The sequence below is a fragment of the Polypterus senegalus genome, chromosome 16, assembly GCF_016835505.1.
Source record: "Polypterus senegalus isolate Bchr_013 chromosome 16, ASM1683550v1, whole genome shotgun sequence".
Classification (NCBI taxonomy): Eukaryota; Metazoa; Chordata; class Cladistia; order Polypteriformes; family Polypteridae; genus Polypterus; species Polypterus senegalus.
The window spans coordinates 84,117,240-84,145,137 of record NC_053169.1 but is presented as its reverse complement, the minus strand read 5'-3'; the positions used below and the strand labels follow the sequence as shown (position 1 = coordinate 84,145,137).

The 27,898-nt window shown below is 35.9% G+C and overlaps 1 protein-coding gene across 1 annotated transcript in view; it reads left to right on the top strand.

Moving 5' to 3' along the window:
* The window catches only part of slc30a6 (solute carrier family 30 member 6), a 144,353-nt gene that overhangs the window by 16,685 nt on the left and 99,770 nt on the right, over positions 1-27,898 (top strand). Inside the window, exons 2-4 of the mRNA XM_039738151.1 lie at positions 12,826-12,872; positions 13,970-14,056; positions 23,896-23,980. Coding sequence (XP_039594085.1) covers positions 12,826-12,872; positions 13,970-14,056; positions 23,896-23,980 — 219 coding nt within the window. The remainder of the gene's footprint in view (positions 1-12,825; positions 12,873-13,969; positions 14,057-23,895; positions 23,981-27,898) is intronic.

Below are 27,898 nucleotides of genomic sequence, written 5' to 3'. Positions count from 1 at the left end.
TGTTTATATTATTGTTATTACAGTGGACCTTTGACTTACGAACTTAATTAGTTCGCGAGGGCTGGTTGTAACTCAAGTTGGTTGTAAGTCAAGACTATAGAAATATAAGAAATAATGGAAATACCCATAATGCGCTCCAAACCTCCCACAGCAACACTTACTTAACCTTTTCATAAAAAAAAAGGGTTGTATAATGCGCATAATTTACCAAAACACCAATAATTTTTCTAATGTACTAACCAAAAAGTTATAAAAAGTGCCTAGCCTACCAGAAACAACAATTTCATACTGTACTCACCATTTAATTTGACATCTTTGGGCTGCAGGAAGGGAGGAGGAGGAGAATGAAACGGAAGGTGGTTATTGTTTAGAAGGAGCCTCCTTATGCAAATCTTTTCTTTGTAAAATTGTCGAGATGGTGAATTTCGACATGCTGTACATATTAGTGAGATCGGTCACAAACGCCACTCTCATATTTCCACACAATTTCCTTCTTCGTTTCGATTGTGATCGCTGTTTCTCAAGTTAATAATGACAGTAGTCGAGCACTCAATTCAAAGCTGGCCGTGTTGTGAACTGCTGTAATAATATACTCCAAAGCAAGCTGGTGCTGACTCAGCCTGATGACATCATCATGTGCCGCTCCAGCCCGCAAGCTAACATCCCTTAACAATCGCTTTCTTTACCTTTGTTACCTTCTCTTCCTTCCTTAGCAATTATGCCATGGTCTTAGTGAATTATATATATAGATAAAGCGCTGCACTGACCGAAATTACGTCCACAAACACATGTATCTGGGCTCCGACTGACGCATACGAACGCTCTCGGCTGTTTGTTTACAATCGAACAAGCGGATACACGTGACCGCATTCGGGTCGTAACGCAAGATGTTGGTCGTAAATCAAAACAAAAATTTTGGTCGTAAATCAAGTTGTTCGCATGTCAGGCCGGTTGTATGTCAAGGGTTGACTGTATTATTATTATTCTATTTTTATCATTATTATACAGTACTTTCTACACTTCTGACTTTTAGCATTTTGCATGTTTTACAGTAGAAAGATGAGATTTAATAAAAAATGTAATTTTTCAAGCCAAAAAATGTAACACTTTTTACATTTTTTTGAGAAAAAATGTAATGCGAAGGACGCTACTTTCCCAAGGTAACAGAAAATACTGTAGTCAAATGTCTTGCACATACAGTATTTACACTGGAAAACTTAAGATTTATTTTAACATACTGTAACATTCTCTAACCTGCTTCCAGATGACACTGATATTTGACATATGCTTTTTAAGGAAGCAGCCAGATAAAGAAGGGGTGGACAAATCGGCAGTTTGGTCGCCTGCGACTACCAGTTTTTAATTTCTGGCAAGCAAGTACAGTCTTGCAAAGCCTGGCGGCCTACCAGAGGTTTCAGATCTTTGTTCTATGCAGCATTCAAACAATTAGATTAAAAACAAAAGACCCAGTTCTTCATGCATGATTTTAGAGTTTTTTAAAGTTTGGTCTCATTTTTTAAAACGGCTGCTTATATCTTGGCAAATTGACGTAAGCACCTTCTAAAGCTTGGTTTATTACTAACGCGTCCATGCTAAATGCGAGGGTAGCACAGCAAAAATTATGTCAGACGTGGTGACGCATGCTGGGTTTTTGTTGCGTGTTCCTCACAGAATTTTTTCTAGCCACGCTGTAATGCAGGCATAGAGCCATGTATCTTAAATGGTGAATTTGAAGGACAGGTTGGTTCCGTGGGTGTAGGAATGATGAATGAATGGCTGAATATGATGGAAAAGGTCAACAAATTGCAAGGAGCACATGCAGAAATAGTTGAGTGCATCTCTTCATCATGTAGGTGTCTCGCTCATGAGAATATCGTACTTGCCCTTCCTTGACTGCTTTTGTTTAATGGGTTGGCATGCGCACACACGCACACGCACACGCACACATACACACACACACGTATGAGCAATATTGGATAATTTTGCTGCAAGTCTATAAAACAAATAAGAGAAACAATAGCATTAGCTGTTGAGCAATTGGGGCAGCGAATGCGAAAATGTGAATCGTATCGGCTTGATGTTTACTGCAATATAAATATGGTAATAATTGATGCATATTTTCGTAAATTATGGGGGAAAAAGTGGAGATGACAAGTAGGACTGTTCTATAACTGCTTTGATACTAATTACAAGTATAATTATGACAAAAATAAAAAGAAAAGAACGTTTTTAGCAGATTCATTGCAGAGGATTTTTTGCAATGGTAGTGGCTGCTGGGAGAAGACAGCATCACAAACAAGTCAGAGAATATACTCTGCAGAGAGTTAAAGCGCTTTGTTTTCTGTAAAAAAAAAAAAAAAAAAAAGGATTGAAAAGGTGGGAAAGCACAGCAACATTAGATTGCAGTCTGACTAGTACAGTAAACAATATACAATAAATGCTGATGCAGTGCTGAGTCATTTCATGAAATGTACAACTGATGCAGCAGGTAACTCTTTTTCAAATGACAGGGCTTGATACAGCTAAGAAAATGATCACATTTGATGGCTTGACTGTCCCTACCGTGCTCCTGTCACAAATTTTTCAGCCAGTTCAGCCAATAGAAATGGACATTAACCTTTGAAGGTCAGAGGGCTATTACCCATTACAAACAGATTTTACCTTGTGCAATCACAGAAAGGGCAATAGAGGAATCTTATTAAAAAAATAAGTTGCTTACCATTAACAAATTGTAATACAGCTGAACTGCATACACAGATCTGGCTGTGGTCAACTAAAGGCATGTGACATTGTAAAAGATACACCTCGCACCTCAGAGTAACCCTGAAAGTCAAACTGATTATGTTTTCGACAGAGAAATTAAATGATGTGGTCTAAATAGATCCTGAAAACAAAATTTGAGAATATGGTATTAATGTAGTATTTTGGTTTATTTTTGATAAAATATTTTTGTGTACATTGGAAAAATAATCTATTTGCTAAAATAGTCTATTCCAATACACCAGTTTTGTTCGTATGGTTTTAAGAGTACTATGCCTTCATGTCCAACAAAACTTTTTAAATCTAAATGTTCTTATAAAAAGAATAAACGTTGATGTAAAGGTTTTAGGTAACACTCCACCCTGTGTATAAAGCTGGGCTACCAGAAAGCTTACCCTTCCTTTTGTCCAACTTGCCCTCTTCTCTCAAGACAGTAGTTGACAATTTTGAAATCTGTCACATAGAATAAATTTAATTTTGTAAAAAAGATGGTCATGTTACTTTAATACGCTGTTTCAGTGCTCCAGACTACAACTAAAATGGTTGCAAATGTGACCAAAATTAGACTTTGGCAATTATTATTTCTACCTGGTTTGCCAGTGGCAAATGAATTATGTTGCAACAGATGCAAAAGGACTTTTTTTTTTTTTTAAATTGTGGAGAGATTGTGCTATTAACGTAAGTGTTGGTACAGGGAGGGATTCCCCCTTGTAGATTTCTGATCTGCATTCTACTAAAAACTGATTTATACTTGACATGTCCGTGATGGGCATGAGGGCCTCATGGAGAAGTGCTAACCAAGCACCACAGCTAACACAGCGGCCATGTATCCCAAATGATGAATTTCATGGAGAGACTGATTACACTTGTGCCAAAAAGCGTGATCACCTGAATATGAAACAGGTCATCAGAACTCAAGGAAGAAACATTACAAATTTATCTGCACATCATGTAGGTGTCCTGTTATGAGATATCTGTGCCCCATGGAATTCAGTTCCCCTTCTGATTTCGTGCAAGTGCACTAAAATATGGTTGTCGCATTTTTGCACATCCTCGTGTACTGTTTCTCTTTTGATTTAACGCGTGCTCCGTGCAGAAGGCCAGCACGTCTATCAGTAAACATGCACGTGCAGCCACCTGCCAGCTGTTCACTCGCGCATGGTGATGGTATGCATTTGTAAGTTTGAAGAGTATTATATGTTGTTGTTTTACCGGAGTGCTCCATGATTAACAGTGACAGGAAACTTTGTTAAAATGGTATTGAAAAATGTGACTTATCAGCTGTTCAGTCGTTTTGACATGCATACTGTATGTTCTGTTACCAAACAAATCAACAAATAAGCATGGAAAGCAGATTTAGATTAAATTAGTAATTCCTTACTTGACACCCAATACCTGTATAATGACATTTAAAAAACAAACCATGAAAATAAATGCACTAATCCACTTTCACCCCAAACATGGTCCCTCACTCTTAAACATTTACTCAAGTAGTTTTTTCTAAGGGAAAGAAAAACATTTCCATGGGAAAAGCTTTGTTGTGGAACTAAAATGTCACCACTGTCATCTGAGAGATTATACTGTAAAAATGAAATAGTATAAGTTCTATCAAAAAATTACCTTGTCTGTCATGACCACCCCATAAAATTGGGGGAGGGTCTCATTTTAAGAGCAGGTATCATTATCCTATAACAGTTTTTCTTGTGTATTACATGCATAGCTGTTCATGGCAGATTAAATTTGATCAAATGGTTTTTTAAAAAAACTTTCAGAAAGCATTAAATAGTAATCTCCTGCAACTCTTCGCAAAATGAACACTGGGTAGCTAAAATGGTGCACAGACTCTTTAACACTAGAATTACCAGAGCCTACGAAAAAACTCGTAGATCCGTCCCACCTTTATGACGCTTCATGCCTCTCCGTCAAGTCATTTGTCTTCTAAATTTGTGGCTAAGTAGCAAACAGCAAGCAGCCTACTATCACTATCACTATGTTTTATAAATACTATATCGTTATTTGGAACACTTGCATTTCATGTGTGTTCCATGTCTACATAGATCTATGTAAACACATCATTAAAAAAGAAATGTTTTTCATGTTTTAGTCATAATTAACAAAATGTAGACATGAAATGTATAATGTGTGAGGCCTAAAGTCCAAATATCAATGAAACAGTTTTCCAAAAAGTACAAATATAATAGAACGAGTGCACTTTTATTCAAAAATATAACTACAGAAAAACAACCTGCGTTCGAATGCGATATCGACACGCATTTGCTAAGAGCGCTGTGGTGGCGCAACGTATTAGCTCTTGACTAGTAGTCTGAACTTTACAGGTTCGATTCCAGATGAGTCCGCTTTGAAAAGTGAGCTACACATATTCTTACTATTTTAAAATAAAAACATACATTTGATTCCAGTCTGTAACAGCCGGTGTAATTTATGATACTTGTATAGGTTAGCTTTTTTTTTTTATTCTGTTATTCTCTCAGCCGCGTTCATGATCCCAACTCAAACACAACGCCACATTTGACACTGCTTCTTAGACACGCTATAACAGAGGCAAACTCAAATCATTGGATCAAGAATGCACTTTAGCCATTGCTGTACTTTGTATATGTACTTGGGAAGCACTGCACTCGTGACTTTACGCTGTATGGAAGTAAGTAAATAAATAATATCTATATAGTAATAACAGTAATTTTATTATTATATAGCAGCTTCCCTGTCTGCCTATCATATAGTGCCTTTCCTTCCTATCTATCTATACATTAATCCCTCCTCGATTGCGGGGGTTGCGTTCCAGAACCCCCCGCAATAGATGAAAATCCGCGAAGTAGAAACCATATGTTTGTATGGTTATTTTTATATATTTTAAGCCCTTATAAACTCTCCCACACTGTTAACATTATTAGAGCCCTATACACATGAAATAACACCCTTTAGTCAAAAGTTTAAACTGTGCTCCATGACAAGACAGAGATGACAGTTCTTTCTCACAATTAAAAGAATGCAAACATATCTTCTCTTCAAAGGAGCGCCATCAGGAGCAGAGAATGTCAGAGAGAGCGCTCGACAGAAAAGCAAACAATCAAAAAATCAATACGTGGTTTTGGGCTTTTAAGTATACCGAAGCACTGCGATAAAGCGGCATTTTTAGAGGAGCCTCCGTATCTTCTAAGCAAACAGCCTCTGTGCTCACACCCCCTCCATCAGGCGCAGAGAATGTCAGAGAGGGTGAGAGAGAGAGAGAAAAGCAAACAATCAAGCACCGCGCGGGAAGCATATCTTATATCATTGAGGAGTTTTAGTTAATATGTAATACATGCTCTGATTGGGTGGCTTCTAAGCCATCCGCCAATAGCGTCCCGTGTATGAAATCAACTGGGCAAACGAACTGAGGAAGTATGTACCATAAATTAAAAGACCCATTGTCCTCAGAAATCCGCGAACCAGTGAAAAATCCATGATATATATTTAGATATGCTTACATTTAAAATACGCGATAGAGTGAAGCCGCGAAAGTCGAAGCGCGATATAGATTACTGTATATCTATCCCCTTAGCTGTTTTTTTTATATATCTATTATGCAGTGCCAAACAGGCAATTACAATGATTTTCGGAATATATAAAGTCATTCCTGAATAAAGTCAAAACTTGAATATATAAAGTAATTCCTGAATATATAAAGTCAAAGCCTCATTATATAAAGTCAGCTTCGGAATATATAAAATAATTCCCGATTTATATATAACGTCAAAACCTGATTATATAAAGTCAGCGTCGGAATATATAAACTCATTTTTGAATATATAAAGTCAGCATTGGAATATATAAAATCATTCCCGAATATATAAAATTTCCATGCTTGTCATTTCACTCGTACTAGTGAAAGGTAAACTTCGACAGAAGCCACTCGGAGTCGATCGGGCTTGTGAGGTTCGTCCAAAAATGAGCCCATACAAAAAGAATAAATAAATATAGTGTTCAAAATACCGGGCACATGTATCATTTTGAATGAATTAACTGAACAGTTGAGTTTTTTTTTATATTTTTCTGAAGTTGTTTTTGTTAACTTAGTTCATTACGTTGTAGTAGGAACTCATTGAGTTTATTAAAAATGTGCCTGAGTCGTTTCAATCAATATCAATATAATCTGACTTTAAATTTATATATTCAGGAATGAGGTTATATATTCCGACGCTGACTTTATATATTCGGTAATGACTTTATATGTTCTGACACTGACTTTATATAATCAGGCTTTGACTTTACTTATTCGGGAGTGACTTTATATATTCTAACTCTGACTTTATATATTCAGGAATGACTATATATTCTGATCACGACTTTATATATTCAGAAATGACTTTATATATTCCGAAAATCATTGTAATTGCCTGTTTGGCACCCCATAGGGCACTGTATAATAGATATATAAATAAACAGAAAAGGGGATAGATATATAGAAAGGAATGAAAGGCACTGTATGATAGGCAGACAGGGAAGCTGCTATATAATAATAAAATTACTGTTATTATTATACAGATAGACTGGGAGTTCAGGCAGGCAGAACGGCGAAGGTTAAAAAAAAAATTGTCCCCAGCGGGTCTCTGAGGTACGGCAAGTCTGCTGCGCTCTGAGTAACGAATTCTTACCGATACGACACGGAAGCTGTTGTGACATTCTTGAACCATTTGTGAAAGTGTTTATTTGATCCTTGGCCTTCAGGCTTCACAGATTTTATAGTTTTATGCCTACATTTTGTAACATTTATTACTAAAATATGAAAAAGTTTCTGTTTTAACAATGTGTTTACACAGATTACTGTAGAAACAGAACACACGTGAAATGAGTGTGTTGCAAATAACGATCTATTATTTCCACTCTAAAACTCCACTCCCAGATAATCAGAACGTGCATGAACTTCCCATCAGCTCATGCCTTGATTAAGTCGGTGGGGGGATGGAATAGCCGGCTGCTTGCAGCTTGTGTTCATCAGCACATTTAGATGAACAAAAGACGCTGGCGGAGAAGTGAGAACGGTTTTAAGAAACGATTTAAGGTGGGACGGATCTTCTAAGTTTTTTCGTAGGCTCTGGTAATTCTAGTGTTAATAAGTCTATGAGGCAGTCTTCTGTTGCATGTTCATATCTGCTGTGCCCCTCCATTCCTTCCACCAATGAGGACACTCATTTCCACAGGTGAGCCTTTGCTGTACAAATGCATGCGCCTATAAGCTGCTTGCAAAATGAACACTGTATAGCTAAAATTGTTCAAAATGTATTTTAAATGGCTGTAGTTGACACTGTAGTTAGGATATAGCGAGTTGGATAATGGATGGATGGATGTAGACAATATTCTATTTCAATTCCATATTTAATGTGCCTATCCATTCCATCCACTGGAGGAGAAACTCATTTCCACTGCTGAGTCTTTGTCATTGAAATGCTCTTCTGCTTACAAAATGAACACCGGACAGCTAAAATTGAGCTAAACCTATTTTTAAAAGACTCTAGGAAGTCTTTTTTTCACTTTTTTCACCACTGTGCCGTTTTGTAATATCTACTGTAAGAGACACTTACAGTATTTCCCCATCTGGAGCCGAAGCAATGCTTGACAGCTGAAATTCTTCAAAATGTATTTTATAAGGGTTTAGAAAGTCTTTTAAATCACTTTTGGGTCTACTCTGTCCTCCAGTCCCATCCACTGTGGGACAATGATTTCCACAGCTCTAGCAGGGCAATAGAAATGCGTGCCCCCTGCCTGATTCTTGCATGATGAATACTGGAATTATAAAAATAAATAATAATAATAATAAAATTATAAAATTGTTCAAGTATTTAAAAAGATTGAAGTAAGTCTTCTATATCACTTTCATATCTTCTGTGCCCCTCTGTCCGATCTATTCAACGAGACTTGGTTAGGCCTTTGCCGTAGAAATGAGTGCACCCAGTCTTCTGCTTTTAAAATGAGCACTGGGCAGCTGATGATCGAAAAAGTCTGAGTTGTAACAGCTAAAAACATTACCAGTCCCAAAAGCAACAACAGGTATAAAAATATACTCATATATGAATATTTTTAATCAAGAGTTTTTCGTTTGTTATGAACACACTAATACTAGTTGGAATATCCCTAGTCTTTTTTTTAAATGTCTATTTTTTAAACTCCTTTCATCTAAGAAGGATTTAAATTTGTACTTTAATTTGTACACATTCGAACTGAAAATCTTATTCTGTAAGGAATGTATGGATTTATTTCTTTAATTCTGATGGAGACAAAGACCAAAAACACATTTCCCGATTTGAACAGGTTATCTGTCTTAATGACTTTTCTACATTGAATTCAATTAGAAGGGTTATACAGTATGTGAAATTTGCTTTAATATATAACACATGATATTGTGAAATCCGCATAATTTCAGGGTTGCAGCCTGTCTAGCATCAGATGGAAGGCCAGTCCATCACAGGGAATACTCAACCACACTCCCACTTGAAAAGGGAAGGAAAACCCAACCCAGACACAGGAAATACGTGCAGACTCCACATAGATGACACATTTGCATAAGATTTGAACCTGGGACTGAATGGACACAGCTGTCTCAGCCACTGATCTACTGTGCTGCTTGATGTATTGCATGTTTTACAGTTTTAATAACACATTAAATGTTCCCTAAATTTCTAAAATGCTAACACATTTTGAGATATGGCACAAGCAAAGGATATAAATACAGTGAAGTGTTGATGCCCAAAGAAATTAAAGTGTAGAGGCATTTCAGTTTCACATCTGATAAGAAATCCATGCCATGCAAGATCAGTAAAGTAAAGTAAAGTAAATGTGATGTGGTTAGACCTGAAAAGAAATCACATTGGAGTAATGGTGGTATTTGTCTTAATCATACATGGGAGTTATCCAGCAGCACTTTCAATGTCAAATTCTTCTGTTTATTCTGGAAGCTTAAAATTCTCATGTGATTGTGCAGAATCAGAGTAATCTGCAGTGTGTTTCTTTTGATGATAGGTAAGGCCTATACTTGTTGCTGTACTGAAAGAAAAAGGGATGCTTGAAGCCTTGCAGTCTTTACTCCCATCTAGTGGATGCAATTAAGCAATACACTCTAGGTAACTTAATGTTGAGGCTTAAAGGTGGTTTTAACCTTCTCATCCTTAACATTAACTTTTGTCAACAACAGGTTTAAAACTATGAAGCTAGACCTCATAGTTTATAATAAAACTTGTTTAATTTTTAATTAAATACTTCTACTTTTTCAAAGATTGTTATATTTTCTAAAAAACCTAGATTAATCGCTTAATTAAAGCAGTAATTAGGAAGTTATTCCATTAGCAAAATAGTCATTGGTTACAGGCCAAAATTGTTCATAAACCAAATACAAAACAGTTCAGGTCCTACTGTAGTCATTGTCTGCGGTTTAATGCTTGTATTTGTTTCTATGTCCTTGAGGTATATCATTCAAGGTAACGACAAAGTTAAAATTAATCAAATTGCATGTTTGAATGCAATAACTAACCTTAATTTGATTTCAATAGGACCTATTATTTTTGTTTTTTAGATCGCACTCTGATTTTCATATCTGTCACAATTGATGATGTTTAACTGCTCAAGTACAGCAAGAAAGCAGCTCCTTGCGTTAGTATTTTCTGAATGTGTGCCTACATGTTATGTCCCTGGTGATGTTGTGAATGGTATACAGTCAGCCTATTCAAGTGGAAGCAAATTCTGAGTGGATCAGTCAGAAATGCAGAAATAAACACATTTCGTGGGCCTTCAGAAATTCCTACATTAGTACAGACCATGAATGATATACTCTGCATATCCTAGCAACATTCAACCCACAATGCAGCATGTTGTTCTGTGTGTACAAGTGGTGGTAGTAGTCTGTTGAAGGAGCTGTTTCTCTGGAGAAATCTCTTCCTGCTCTATTACCATTTGCTCCACCTGTCACCCTGATTCTGTCACCCGTCTCTTTCTATAGAGGTGCCCTGAGCCCTCACCAAATGCCTTCCCCCAGGACTCCACCCCCAATATCAGCACACAAGTTTTAAAACGAACCTATGTTCCCTCAGTGGGCTGTAGACATTGTATTCATGTGTGGTAGTTACTGTTATCACTTGTTGTGAGTTTATACGCTGATAGTTCTTTTTTTAATTCTGTTAAATGCACTTTGTGATATGACTGGATCATATATATGCAGTTTCACAATAGTATTGCTGCTTCCTCGTAGTAAAACCATCATGGGTTTGTGTCCCGTGTGGGGCGCAAAGCATTTTAAGTAGTGAGAAAAACTCCATATGAATATAAAAATTATTACTATTCTGTGACTAAACTATTTTATTTCAAAAAGGGAAACAAATGTGATTGCTATTACTGTGCTCTATTTTGTTTTTATGCATTTTGAGGTGTGCCTAGGTCAGATATGACCAAAGTGTGTATTTTGTTGTTTCAATAGTGAAGAAAAGTATTGCTTCTACCTCACAGCCTGTTCAGTTATACCTTTTTTATTGTTTTTAATTCACTTTTTGTGCCTGTGTCAGATGTGACCAAATTTAAAAGGGAAGCAATGGCTAAACATTTACTTGTTTTTCAATACATTCATTTGTGTTGGTCTAAAATTTATCATTACCTGGTGCTTACCGGCCCCTGAAAATGTCTGGCCAAGCAAAATTTCTTGTTTTGAAATCTGGCCCATATAAATTTGCAATTGAATAGCCCTGGTATATAGTATGACCCATTAGTGTTTTCTGAACACAAGTGTCTGATGTGTTAAAAGAGTTAATGTCCTTTGTTCTTTAGTGAAAGGTATACGACTAATTCTGGTTTCAATTTTTAAAATTCGTATATGTAAAAGTTTTTCAGAATATTTTAAAATAATTTAGCTTATTATTCTTTCACTTGTATTTGAATTTTTAAAATGACTTGGACTTTCAAAGAATGCATTTATTTTTACTTTAAACAGTATTCAATCTAGCTGCTTTGTTTAGACTTGATATGTTTACTTTCCTTTCAAACAATACTAATATCAAGCTTTACATCCATGTTGCTCCCGGCAGGAAAATGGGTGCTGCCATTATCTTTATGTCATGTTTGCTTTTCCAATTTGAGCTTTTCCCAGTCAGTGCTTTGTCAAAAGGTGGTGACAGTAATCTAGATCTCGCCTCCACAACTTCATAGACCAGGAAGGAGGGCTTACTTGGCTCCTAAATTTTCTGGGAGGTTAAATGAAAGGAACATTGCTGCCAAGGAAGGGAGCCAGATGAAAATAAATAGGAAAAAAGTCTTTGGGAAATTTCTTCGTGGCTAAACGCAACCAGTGATGAGACAAAAGATGTACTCTTTGACATAAGCTTTAATCCAGTTAGACAATGAAAATGTTATCCGGACTGGTTTAGAAGAAAACTCTGTACCTGTGGTCTTAGCTGCGATCCCACTTTGGCCAGTTGGCCAGTACTAAACTGTGCATGCTGGTAATGGTGTCCTCCCATTGAAACCAGCACGTTACTGGTGCCTGAGGGAAATTGTAGTTCCCATGTTGACACTGGTTGTTGAGTAGCAAATATACGCCATACAGCCTATATTTTTGGTTCTTCCAACAGCAATGCACGTGCAAAATTTTGTTAATATCAGTTCAACTGTTTTTCGTGGTTGGCAAAAACACAAACAGCCCAGTGATTTTACTCCTATACAGTAGATGAATTATATATTTATGGGGTAGATCCTCCAAAGGCTCTTTTTATTCTCTTTCCATCGTCAAAACCACTTGTGCTTATTGATTATCAAAACTAGAACATCTGCTCTGAGAAATAATGCATTTCTGTTAGCTTTATTTGTAGTGTTCTTCATGATTTAATGTTGGTAAATCATCAAAGAAATTGTATATTAACTGTTGCTTCACTATGAGAATTTTGAGAAATGCATTACTGACATATTAGTAAAGTGTTAAAAGAGTACTCTAAGTTGAATAAATTGGTGAAATATGTTGCCATTTTTATTACAGTTTATTTAAAAAATGGCGTCATGTTATTCATTTTACATTTTTTTTTCTTTCAGATATACCTATCCATAGGAAAAAGCAGGAGACAGACACATATGTTTTGGTATGTGGGTGGTTTTACTATGACTTTGTTTTGCACTTATCTTAAATCTTAAAATGTTTTTTCCTCACTATTTTTACCAAGCTCTTGGCTGTCCTTTCTTTCTCTTCAATGGAAGTTTTTTCTTTTTTTTTTTGTTTCTGCTTTGTGTTATAACTTTTATGAGTTTTTTTTTTTGTTTAATTTTGTTTAATTTTTCAAGTTTGACTGTGAAAATGTTTGTTGTACAAGTTCAACTTGGTTGTATGCAATGTTATTTTCTTTAAGTATAATAAAAGAAAATAAAAAAAAATCTTAAAATTAAACGCATTTTCTAATGCAGTTTCTAATATCTGAAATCGATATTTTAAAAAAATTTTGAGTTTTAATTCAGTTTTCTTTGGAATATTTTAAGGCAAGAATTTCAGTATATGTAGTTTTAAAAAATCCAATTTTTTTATTAGTGTTAATAAAATAAAAAGAAAAACCTTTATAAACCGTGTATCTGAATTTGCATACTGGCTCAGTCACCTTGAGGAGCTACACATTGTTCATTGTTTGGTGGTATTTTTTTTTTCTTTCATTATAAAATCAGTTCTAAACATGCTAGCCTCTTAAAAGAATTTTTTTAGCACAATAAAATAAATAAGCCTTAAATGTACGTACCCCAACTACAGTCACAATATCTTTCTTACATGTACTTAAATGTTTAAGCATGCTTAATTTCCAGAAGTCTCATCTAAGAGACAAAATATCCCATCAGTGAATGAAAAGTTACATGCGCATTTCAAAAATTTGAGAAATGTTTGCTAAAAAGCTGGGCTGCCTTGACCTTTCTGATGTAAACAGGGAAACTGCATTATGAGTTTTTTCCATTGAGTGGCAGTATTGTGTAATAATATAGTCTGAGGTTTGGGCTACTCTAAAATGTTTTGTGAAATTGTGCATCTTTACAACTTTTAATAATAAATACATTTAATTTTTAAGTCACTTCCACTTAAGAGCTTTTTTTTTTTCATTTTATGAGTAAAAGTACAAGTTGCACTAACATTGTCGTAATTCACAGTACACAATTGTAAATGTGTAAATGTTTACTAATCAGGTATCTATCATTTATTTAGGGCACAATACATCCATTCCGAAGATCTCAGAGGTCAATCTTTGGAAAATTTATTCAAGAATTCCAGCTTGTTGCAAGTGACAAACGAGTATGTATTTCTGTTGTGGTACATTTTTATGTGTCTTTATCACCTACAATTTTTTTTGTTTACCTTTTTTTTTTTTTGAGTATTAATCAGAAGAGGTTTAACCAAGTGGGCATAACAAACTCTTTTGTTAATGTCTGAGTTCTGTACGTGTGTATGTATGTGTGTGTGTGTGTGTGTGTGTAATATATATATATAAACATTTGTGTGTATTATAATGACCTTATCAAATTTACAGATTGGATTGCACTATAAGACTATTTTGAGTCAAGTTCAAAGTCTGTTTTGAACAAAATCTGTCCGTTTTGCTAATCTATTTGTTTTATCTGAATCCATAACCGTTAATGACAGAGTGAGCATTTATAAATATTGTGGTTAAATAGGAGAAAAGAAAATATTAATCATATATATGGTGGCGCAGTGGCAGTGCTGCTGCCTTGCAGTTAGGAGACCCGGGTTCGCTTCCCTTGTCCTCCCTGCGTGAGTTTGCATGTTCTACCCGTGTCTGCGTGGGTTTCCTCCGGGCGCTCCGGTTTCCTCCCACAATCCAAAGACATGCAGATTAGGTGGATTGGCGATTCTAAATTGGCCCTAGTTTGTGTGTGTCCTGCGGTGGGTTGGCACCCTGCCCAGGATTGGTTCCTGCCTTGTGCCCTGTGTTGGCTGGGATTGGCTCCAGCAGACCCCCGTGACCCTGTATTCGGATTCAGCGGGTTGGAAAATGGATGGATGGATATATATATATTAAATGCAAAATTATTTTTTGTATACACAATTTTGCAAGAAAAAAGCCACTCCTCAAGAAAGGCCACATCAAGTCTTGATTCAGGTTTTCCAAAACGCACCTTGAAGATTCTGAAGACAAATGGAAAAAGGTTTTATGGTCAGATGACACCAAAATGTAACCATTTGGCCTCAATGCCAAATGATATCTGGCGGAAAGCCAACTTACCATCCAAGAACACAACACTTATAGTAAAGCATGGAGGTGGTAGCATCCTGTTTTGGGGGTGTTACTCTGTAGCAGGGACTGGGGCACTTGTCAAGCTAGAAGGAAAAATGGAGGGGGCAAAATATCATCTGTTGAATGACTTGAAGATTGCAGTCCCTATCCAATTTGACTGAGCTTAAACAGTTCTGTAAAGAAGAGTGGGCAAATATTACAATGTCTAGATGTGCAAAATTGATAGAGAAGTATCCTAACAGACTAGGGGTGATTCTTTAACCATCTCAGGGTTTCTGTTTTTTTATTTTTTTTGAGCTATTGCTATTATCTTTCATTTGGCTGTTATAAGTTGAATTGAGTAAATATAGCTGGAGTAATTTTTTTGTGTGTCTCAATTTCATGTTGCAAAGCAACAAATTGTGAATATATTGAAGGGGGATGATTCTTTTCTATACCAACTGTACCTTGCTATTCAACATGCTAATTTGAGTAGCGGTTTCCCTATTATATTGCATAAACTTTTTATCATAATTCTTTCCTAAAATAATGAAACTTAAAAAACTGTGATATATCCTCTAGGCTTACTTCTACAGTTTTCATCATGGCAACAAGCGCAAATTCTAGTCGTACAGCTTGTTGAACATTTTTGTGTCCCTGCCCTACTTATTTTACTAATGTTTTGGCACATGTCTGACCAGCCATAGAACTTGGATCCCTTTCGCACTTGCACTTTGTCAGTTCCGGGTCATCAGGGAGCCACTTTTTCACAATTTTCAAAGTGGCAGTACTCCAGGATTACTTTAAGCTTCGTAACATTAGACCTGAATATCACTCAGGCTGTAAAAACACTGCTAAAAGTGTAATAAATTGCTGCTGAAAGTTGAATTTGTTTGTACATTTGATTATATTTTTGCATATTCATCCCACTATCTGCCTGGAAAGCTATGATGTAGTTGTGAAAGTGAACATATTATGCACACATTTAATGTAGAAATTTCCAAATTTCCATTTTGTATACTGTGTATCCTAAATGGTAAGTACTGTTGACTCATAGTTCCAGGGATCTGGGTTCATCATCTTGGTCCTGCAGCTTTCTGTGGAGTTTTATCTTTAAATATTATCACAAACAATTTTAAAATTCAGTGCATATTTGCCATTCTTGTTCTTAATAAAGAAAATTATTAATACTAGGTTCTCATTTAGAAATCCAACTTAACATACTCATTGTATATGATTGCTTTTAAATAACAGTAAAGGCTCTAGAAATACTCATTTTTCTTAGTAGATTTTAAACTTCCCACCATTTGTAATTTCAAAAGGATGTTTTAATTACAATGAAGGAAACTCTTTGAAACCTGATTTATGCCTAATTTCCTTTTATATTTATAATATATATATAAAAAGAATAAGATATACTGATGTAGAAGATCAAATAATATCGTAAATGGTTAACACACTTATGCAGCATGAAATAATAACAAGGTCACCTGAAGTAACTCATGTCTGTGCATTTTACTTTCTTCGGCATGCAGATAACAAGGCGGCACAGTGGTGGCTGGAGTCCTTGCTTGAGGCCCATTTGTTTCAGTTTCCATTTCAGTCTTTCATCTGAAGTAGTCACCAGTTGTCATAGTACTTGTCATAATACTGCTTACTATGGTAATGGTAGGTTTCACAGCATTCTAACGTGCCTGATGGCCTTAAATTGAAAATGACAAGCTAAATGTATGTGTTTGTCTAGGGCCCTCATTCATTGACAGCGCATGTGTACAGGTTTTGTGGGGTATTCTGACTTGCACATATTCTGCAAGGTTTGCAGCATTACCTGGTTTGCTGTCATCTTTTAAAAGTTTACATAGCAAATGTGCTGGTAGTATAATTGAATGTAAGACTTTATAGCAAGAAAACTCATTTTTAACTTTGTATTTCAAATCTCTAAAATGGAATTCAATGTATCATAAAATGACTTACTGTAAAATGCTCTGTTTTAATGGTTCTTCTTGTCATTTTGTGATATTTTAACTGCATTTGAGTTTTCTTTCTTTGGTCAGAAAGTTATTTTAAGAAATACATTTCAGATATCCCAAATTTTTCTGAGATAATAGCAAATGGTCTTTTTAATATAGGTTTTATTGAATTTGTAATACAGTTTGAAATGGCTCAAAATTGGATCTGGTTTTAAGACATCAAAAATATATTTTTAGATATATCAACTTTAACTCCTGATCAATTTTAAAATGGATTTCTTCTTCATCTGAGATACCTTAAAGTGTACTTCAAGGTACCTCAAAGGTAATATCAAGACATCTTTAATTAAGTAAGAAGTAATTTCAAGGCATCAAAAATTCAATTAAAGGTATCTTAAAATGCATTTCCGAATATTTAAAATTGGTTTCTTTCATTGCAATTTTATATATTTCAAAACTGTTTTGAAATATCTTCAAATAAATGTCTTAAGAAATCTGACATTTGTTAATTTGGCTTTGACTGACTGTTTCATATATGTGGAATATCAAGGATTTATTTTTTTGAAAAATATGTAGTTCACCTATACCTTAATCACTAATTCTGGTGGAAATGCTTTATTCTTAACTTCAGTTTAATATTTGGTTGAACATTCAAGAATAATAGCAGATTGTGTCAGTAGGAAAGCCAGTGGCACAGCTAGATACAAGGGTATCATGTATCACTGGGATGGGGGTTTACATCGTTTTTTTTTTTTCACCCTGGAAAAAAAAACACAATCTCTGCCCTTTTGAAGATATATAAGAATGAGTCTACAGATATGGTTCATCTTCTGTTGTTTATTACAGCCTCACATTAAATTTTTCTCTCAAGGGAAGGATTGGCATCAGGGATTGGTATGTTCATCCATAGGTCATCCGTGTTTCTACACCATATGGAAGAGAATATTGAGTAGGGTCAGATGCAGTATTAAATGATGAAACATGGATTGTTGGACTATTTTTCCTCTTGTCTGTTTTCAAAAAGAAAGAAGTAGAAGTTGACATTTTCATTTTTCTTTTCTTGTCCTACAAAAATATCCCCCCCACACACACAGAAAAAAACATGTATTCTTCATTCTATGATTTGCATTTGGAACTTAAGTTTTGTCCGTGCTACACTGTGAAATCACTGTACTTAAAATCACTACTAATGCATTAATGTTGATATTTGCCATATTTTTTGTACTGTCAGGTGAGATTAATGTGTGCAATGAGAAATCAGTTGTAATATTTTATACCACTCTACTCGCATGTAGACATATTTTGCTTAAACTAACACTATAATTCAGTGGGAAAGCAATGTTCTTTGCTATCTTAATTTTGTAAAAGAGGATCTGTTCAACATCCATCCATACATCCATTATCTAACATTTTTCAAAAATATAGCAAGAATTTATTTTATGTTAAAAAAAGCATGTTGAGCCAGTGATTACTACTCTTTATTACTCTTTACTACTTTTTTATAAATACAAAGACCATATATCAGGGGTGCCCAATACGTCGATCGCAATCGACCGGTAGATTGGAAAGGTAGTGCAGGTAAAATGTGTTGCATTCAAAAACATTTTTTTTTTTTAATGTTAGCCTATCATATATCCTCCCTATGGCACTTGCCACTTGATTGACATACAGGGTGGCCAGTCTGAGACCTCTTTTCTTCTAACACACTGGTCATCCCACACGCACGATCAAACATGCAAGCTACTGCAAAACTCCGACTATCTAAGTGATCTAGTTAGCCTTCCAATTTATATCGACTAAAGAAGGGATTTAAAAAAAAATTGTTGGTTATGGGCTGGATGTGGAATTGGAAGAGGATTTTTTTCTCTCACAATGTCACAATTGAAGTGCGTTTGTATGATCTGTCAATCTATCATTGCTATTCCAAAGAAGGAAAATGTGGAAAGGCACTTTCGAACTGTTCATAAAAATTACGAAACTGACTTCCTTCCGAAAAGCGATCTGAGAAAGAGAAATGAGAGGGAAGTAAAATTGCAGTTAATTGGACAGCCATCATTTTTCACTCGGCTGAATTCAAAAGCAGAGGCAGACACACCGAAGCATCGTTCCGGGTGAGTCACTCGATCATTAAGCATAAGAAGTTCTTCCAAGATGGAGATATATTAAAAGATGCCTTTGTTGACGCAGATGGCTAGGGAGAAATTCCTGCTGAGATTTCAAAACCCCTGGCCGGAGAAAAAGGAGTTTCTCCTTGTCATTAAACACGCAGAATACAAGCAACTTAATAACGATCAATGGCCATTAGACTTGGCATTTTTTTTCCGATCTGACCAACATGTTGAATGAGCTTAATTTACAGTTGCAAGGAAAAGAGAAAACCATGGTCAATATGATTAGCTCAGTTAATGCTTTCAAACGAAAAATGCAACATCTGTCCTCAAAGCTGCAGAACCTTGATTTAGAGAACATCCAAAACCTCGCGTCAGAGCTGGAGATGCAATGGAGTGGAGTGTGCAACTTGACAGCATACGCTACACAGAGCAGATTGAAAATTGTCTGTCTGACTTAATCTAATGGAAAAAAAGTAACGATTCGAGTGTTGCCCAATGTAGCGGAGTAAGAGTAGTGTTTCTTCTTCACAAATGTACTCAAGTAAAAGTAAAAAGTATAGTGCAATAAAACTACTCTTAGAAGTACAATTTTTTTTAAAAAGTTACTTAAGTAAATGTTACGGAGTAAATGTAACTCGTTACTACCCACCTACCCTATCTCGTTACTACATGTATGAATCTTGCTACTTTGCTGTATTTTAACATTGATATTCATCAGTTTTCCACCTTAAGTACGGTTTATGTTTTGAACCCATGTTTGTATTTTTAAATAAATGCATAGATGTGCACTCATCCAGTGCTGGTAATCATCTGACATTCTTTTAAACATTATAATAAATTTGAAAATGTGCGCATGATGTAAAATTCAGGTGATTTCCGGGACCTTCTTAACTGTTATGGATGTAGGAACATTTTAAATTTAAAATAAACAGGTGTCGCATTTTAGTCTATTAAATATTTTTGTATTGAAGTAATTTTCCAAAATAATAATGATAATGGAATGACATGTAGTAGCAGCTAGCATTATGTTTACTCCCAGAAAAATCAGCCAAAAGCACTGAATTTTTTTTCAAAACCAAAAAAAAAATGTTATTTGTAAATGATGCATTTAAATACTAAAACATTATCATAATCAGGGCAGCACGGTGGCGCAGTGGTAGCGCTGCTGCCTCGCAGTTAGGAGACCTGGGTTCGCTTCCCGGGTTCACTTCCCGGGTCCTCCCTGCGTGGAGTTTGCATGTTCTCCCCGTGACTGCGTGGGTTTCCTCCGGGTGCTCCGGTTTCCTCCCACAATCCAAAGACATGCAGGTTAGGTGGATTGGCGATTCTAAATTGGCCCTAGTGTGTGCTTGGTGTGTGTGGGTGTGTTTGTGTGTGTGTCCTGCGGTGGGTTGGCACCCTGCCCAGGATTGGTTCCTGCCTTGTGCCCTGTGTTGGCTGGGATTGGCTCCAGCAGACCCACGTGACCCTGTATTCGGATTCAGCGGGTTAGAAAATGGATGGGTGGATGGATTATCATAATCACAAGGAAAGGTATGTCTAGTGTCCACCACTGTACTGATACAGACTTATATGCTTAGTGTGATATGTTTTGAAGCAACCGCTAATGCACATGTACACAATGCACTGTTCGAGCAGATTACAAAAGTCTTTTCTGTAATATTTTTTTTCTGTTGCTTGCACATGAAAGGGCAGAATGCCAGTGCCTAACCCGTATGATCGACACCACCCATTGTTGTTATAGCATTACAGCTACTGCACAAACTGCAGCCTGATGTGTTCACGTGACCGGAGTCACCAGGCATATCATGGGTATGGTCGTATAGCGCAGTATTTATTGGTTTTCCTTTGGAGTACAATCTCATGCAATTCAGGGGCGGTAGAGAAACTGTCCATCATTATACATAACTTTGGTCAAGCAAAGGGTATACCAGTAACAGCACAGATGATGTAGCGATGCTATATTGACTGTACTTGCCACCCCACTTGATCCCTTTACTGGTGTAAGGTATCGAGTTCTAGATTTACGTAGAGCTTGGTTGACACATGTAGAACTTAGTACCGAATCGTGTCTGTTTGGACTTTTATTAGTACTTCTGTTATGATCAGTAACATATACTTTCTGCATATTTTTTATGATCGACTAATACACATTTCGCAGTTTTTACAGTTTTGGTGCTAGGTGTTTGACTTCATTATAGCCATCGTTTTTATTAAAATGCAGATATTTTGTAATGAGGGAAAAGGGACAGTCACTCATAAATTTGCCTAAAAATGGGTATCTACAGTAATCCGTTTGTGGACCAGTACCATCTCTGGACTGGTTTACCCACTATTCCCTGCAGTATCACCCACATGTCATCTGCCTTTACATGCTGCAAGTGACAGCAACAAATAGATTGTTTACTATGATTTTTCTAACAGTGCTAAGCATAGCAGTTCACTTCAACAACTTTTTTCTACTAGACTCATCGACAAATTGTAAATAGTCCAGATAATCATGATCAACAGACCTTTAGTCCGTAAATGGGTAAAGAGGAGGTTCAGTATTGTCCGCAGTCTTATTATGTCAAAAACGTCAAAAATGAATACCACTGTGGTTGAAATCTACAGAACAGGTATCAATTTCTCTGTCCATGTCAACATCTAATATATATATATATGTATGTGTATATATATATATATATATATATATATATATGTATATATATGTATGTATATATATATATGTATATATATATATGTATATATATGTGTATATATATGTGTATATATATGTATGTATATATATGTATGTATATATATGTATATATGTATATATATATATATATATATATATATATATATATATATATATATATATATATATATATATATGTATATGTGTATATATATGTGTATATATATGTATGTATATATATGTGTATATATATGTATGTATATATATGTGTATATATATGTATATATATATATGTGTATATGTGTATATCTATATATATATATATAACCCATTCACATAGTTATCACTACTACTTGATTATAATAAATAAATCATCTTTCATTTTTACTTGTCACCTTCTTTTCATTATTTAGTACATGGTCATACATGTTTAAAAATAAATCAAATGTGTTTTTTATACAGGTAAAATTCCGTTACAACGAACTCTCAGGGACCTACAAATATTTTGTTGTAACGAAAATGTTGTTGTAATGAGATTCTGTATTTGTTACTATAATGCTTTCTTTAACTTGTGTCCAGGAGTTTGCAATCATTTCAATAGCTTCTTTCACGTTAATTTTAATCTCCTCCTGCCTACAAGTTATGCTGACGAGGATTTTTCTCAGCATTTCCTTGCGATAATACACTTTCAGGTGCTTAATGATGCCCAAATCCAATGGCTGAAGCACTGCTGTGCAATTGGGTGGGAGGAATTCAATGCAAACATTATCTAAATGTGGAAGTATGTTATAGGCAGCATAGTTCTCAATCAGAAGCCGAATCATCCTTTCCTTCTTCATATTGTGAAGTTTCTGAACTCTTTTGAGACCCCACCCCCACCCAACGGGAATGACATGCTGAAGTGCGTCCCAAAGCATGATTGCAGCGTCTGTGGAAGATTGTTTGTCTGTTGCTGGGGCAGGGCAATAGCAGGCTCACAGTGGTGCAGTGAAGTGCCACAGACACAAATCATAAAAGATTGGAGTTGCGCTATAAGTCCCTGTCTTGCACCCCAAAACACGAAGCTGAGCCTCAGTACTTTAGCAAAACTAGTTTATTCAGCTTGAAACAGGAACGGCACACATTTATTGTAGGGTGATCTGCCACTCTGCTATACACAGACACGGCAGTCAGGCAGGGTTGTGGCCAGGTCAGTGACCAAGTAATCCTGTTATCTGCATTTACAATGTACGTGCTCCTAACCTTGCATCACCCATCAAAATCTTTTCTGTTTACTTTGGCGGAGAGACGCAACATAGCTGTGAGCCAACTGTTAACCCCGTACAAATGCGGAGATCACACTTTGGGACGCTCTTCGGTGTGCTGTTTAGTTCGGGGAGGTCCCAAGAGAGTTTACAAACCTCACATTTTCTTGAATGAGTGCCACATTAATAGGAATGTTTCTTGAACAAGCATCTCTGAACCACATAAAAACTACTTTTTCGACATCTTCAAATGCAGCAGTTTACATACGTTTGCAACCCGAGATTTTTCTTCTTTTTTTTTCTCTGTCTTTCAAGAAAGTTGACCGTGTTGATGGCGAAATTCCGAATTCACTGATGTCTTTTTTTCTTTTTGCTAGTATGAACTGTTATCGTTTTTTCGTGTCTGCCGTTTCTATAGGAGGGTGATAATAAGTTAAATTCCAATGGATGTTTTTCAAATGTTGACAAGTAATAAGCAAAAGGTATCACTGAAAACCACAGGAAACAAAAAAGGCAAAAAAAAAAAACAGTAGGAGGAAAGTTCTAAGAAAGAAAAAAAATTACAGTGTTTGTGTTTGGGGATCGTTGTGCACAACTGAGCTGCGGCCACAGAACTAACTGCTCTGTGGATGATTCATTCAGGCATTTCAAGGTCTTTTGTGCACTTTGCTGTAATGAAAGTATCTGCTGAATGTACTTCGTAATAACGAGATTTCTATAGACTCGTGTCATATGGGGAAACTGTGAGGACCATAAAAATACTTTGTTGTAATGAAAATTTTGTTGTAAAGATATTCGTTGTAATGGAATTTTACCTGTAGTTGTTTGTGCTATTGAATAATTTTATGTGTCTCTCACTTTTTTTTTTCTTTTCTTTTTTCTTTTTTTTCCTAGTCCTGGAAAATTTTACTCTTTGGTTTCTTCAACTTAATTTGCACAAGCTTCTTGTTAATGTGGTGTAGCTCAACTAACAGCATGGGTAAGTGAAGTGTTTTTTTTTTCTCTGTATTTAAAGGTATGTCTGCACAGTCCTGTTTGTACAAGTATATCTTGCAGTAATTACCTATTACCATTTTAAAAAATGCTCATAAAGATGTGATACAAGTGTTTTTAAGCAACAGTTACTGAAAAGCAAAAGAGGACAGTGTGTTTGTCCGCGCACAAGTTTGAAATCGTATTGTGAGCTTTTAGGGTGTTGGTAGGTATATTCTACATACTAAACCGCCTGTGTTCTTATTTTATTCCAGTTTTATTCTTTTACTTTCCATAAACTGTACCTTGAATTACATTATAATTCTATGCAATAATCTGATTGACAGTTTTCAGAATACATACCTCACAAATTAATCACTTGTTTCTAACATCTTTCTTCTTTTGCCTAATTCACAATTCCATTTTGTAATTTGAAATTAAAGAACTGTGAAACAAGCCATAAACTAGGAGATGGGCTATCAGAGGTTGCTTTTTACCTGTTTTGCATCTGCAGGAAATTGGTTATAACAGTTTATCTTCAAATCCTAGAATATTTAGTTTAAATTTATTGCTAATTTAAAATCATTCCAGTAAATTTGTGTGTGTTAATGGGTTCATCTAGGGTTCAATCTTTCTGTTCAGCTGGCACTCCTAGGACAAGTCTCATCCCTCTGTGTCTTTAAACTGGGCTAAATGAGTCTGGAAACAGATGTAAAAACTTCTAGATACGATTTCACTCATACACACATATTGAGGGAAAGCAATATTTCTTGTGTTATCAAGTTTACTTAATAAAAAGTTTTATTATGAGAATTTAAAAGAGTTTCATTTTTACATTAGCCAAATACATTTTCCACTTTAATATTATTCTTTGGAAACACTTTCTTTTATAAGTTTGGTGAGCTACTATATATACCATTATAAATAAGGTATAAATGATACAGAAATAACATATTAAAAAAAATAAAAATAATGTTGAACACCACACCAATTATACATTGTGCACAAGCAAATACACACACAGGCAGCTGAAGAAATTATTCCTAGGAAAGGGTATTTTCCTGTTACTGCAACAGTTGATGCCTATTTGTTAAATATATGTTAAAAGGTTATTTTCTATTTTTGTTATTTTTTGTTATTTGAGTTCCTCACTCTGATTTAATATTGTCTATCCATTGGTATCAAATCCTCCTATTAATTAGTATGCACTGTCAGTTAGTTAACTTAATTCTGTGAACAAATGCCTTGAAATAGTCGATCAATAAAATGTTTCTGTAAATAAAAAGGTCTAAACTTATTCAAGCTGCTTCGCTTTTAATTTTGGCCAAGGCATGTCTTTGTTGTGGGGGCAACTTCTTCCTCTGCTCCAAGTTCAGTTGAACAACAAATACATATGACATTCCTGTCCATGCACAGGAAAACTCCATAGATTCTTTTTTTTTTCGTCAGTTTGTTACTCCATGTAATAAACTATAAAAGCCAATATTCCAGTCTTCTCTCTCTTCTTCTCTCTGGCTGGTTGTCCTCTGTTTACAGGAGATTCTGGCAATAAAAGTATACCTACATTTCCTCAACTGATGCACACAAAGGAGTGCTATGGATAAATTATTGTAAACCTTATTAAAAAAATATACCTCTTTTTTGAGATTGGCCAGTTTACCGATCAATTAATTTGGCATTAAAATTTGACAATTTAGGTCAGCTGCTAATCAATTAGAGGATCCTTAGTTTTTATAAAATAAATTTTGACTTCCTTTAAAACTGGCTATAGTTCTGGTGACTGATAAACTAAATTTTGCTGAAAGCGGATAGTTGGAGGTGTGTTTTATGTTGACGGTGATTAAATAAAAAAGTACTTATGGAGCTTGGTCAAATCCAAATACTTATTTGTGGTAATGGTGTATCTTCTTCTGTTTGCTCTAATTACACTTTAGCCTTTTTGTTCTTTGGTTTATGTGACATCGTCATTTTAAGGGCCTTTACGTATTCTCTGTATAGTGTTTGCAGTTCAGATGTTTGATTTCTTAGAGTTAATGTTTTTATATGACTGTGATTGTTAATGTGATGTCTTGAAGAACCTGCTCTCTTTTATATTTTTAATTTTTTTTTAAAATTTATTTTCATTCATATTTTATTCTGAAAGTTCAGGGTCATTCCACATTCTTCTTCTTCTTCTGGCTGCTCCCGTTAGGGGTCCCCACAGCGGATCATCTTGTCCACATATTCATTTGGCAAAATTTTACACCGGATGCCCTTCCTGACATAACCCTCCCCATTTATCCGGGCTTGGGACCGGCATGAAGAAACACACTGCTGTGTGCATCCCCTGTGGCTGGGTTAGGGTCATTCCACATTATTCTTTGTTAATATGTAAGGCACTAGCCATTATGTGATTTTAATATATAATGTGAAAACCTCAATCTATACTAATAAAAGGCAAAGCCCTCACTGACTGACTGACTGACTCACACTCACTCACTCACTCACTCATCACTAATTCTCCAACTTCCCGTGTAGGTAGAAGGCTGAAATTTGGCAGGCTCATTCCTTACAGCTTACTTACAAATATTGGGCAGGTTTCATTTAGAAATTCTACGTGTAATGGTCATAACTGGAACCTATTTTCGTCCATATATTGTAATAGACTGCAGCTTGATGGCCCTGGGAGGCGAAGTTGCGTCTTGCATCATCACCCCTGCAACATAATTGAGTGCCTGCCCATATAAGGTAAATATACGTGGGACTGTGCTTAGCATATTCATAAGTAAAAATATCTGAATCACAAACTGATGTTAATTATATTTTGTCCATGCATACTTATTAAATAATTCCAAATAGTCTGTCCGTTTCCTTTCATAGCTTTTCCGAGGGTTGTGCTGCTTCCAGCCATGTATTTTCGTATTAAAGCATTTAACCAATCACATTTCAGTCATCGTTTGTTGCCAGGCAGAGAGGCCTTCACGATCCGTTGTACAGGCACTCTAACACAGAATAAATCTCGATTAACCTGTTGCTTCAACCAATCAGATTTTGAGTTGGTGGCCCTCTATCAGGCGTACGGCAACGTTACTGTATTCAGACCCATTGATTGGATAGAAGCTGATATGAGGAACTCTATGAGGCCACTGAACGCACCGCAAGCTCTCCGAGTGCAAGATCCTCGCGCGCAATACGGCCAACTCCATGCCTGGATTCTGGACAATATTATTTGCCAGACACAGACCACATTTCAAGACCACGAAAACCTGTTGTTTGTCACGCTCCTCGAGCCCCAGAAGTTTCGGGAATACAAGAAAAATTTCCCGCATGCAGCCTTCTCCAGTTTAACACAAGAGCCACGGAGCAGATTTTGATCTGTCTCAGCTAAAAACAGAACTGACTGTAATGTATGCCATGGATGATTTTGCAGGAAAACCTCCCACTGATCTCCTTGACTTCCTTCATCAGAAAAATCTGAATGAGAGCATGTGGCAGCTATTCACATTGGTATATTTGGCGGTGACTATTCCCGTGTACACTGGTTCTGTCGAGCGGACATTTTCAGCCCTAAAGTGAATTAAAACTTATGCCAGAAATATAACAGGGCAGGTTCGACTTTCAGCATTAGCTTCGATGGCGATAGAAATGGACTTTTTGATTACACTGAAGCGCACGGGTAATCCGTACGACAGAGTAATTGAACTGTTTTTGAAGAAAGAGAGTAGGATGGATTTTGTTTACAAATAATCAGAATTTTTGGTGAGTAAAATGTTGCGATTTTTCTAAATAATATTGCAAGTTTTTGAGTTGTTATTGATTTTTTTATGTGTGTCGCGGCTGTGGCTGCAGTAGAAAGGAATTTGTTCACCCCTGGTTTGTCTATTCAATAAAGGCATTTACTGCGGCTACAGGAGTTATCTATCTGCGAGGTCCGAATATCCCTTTT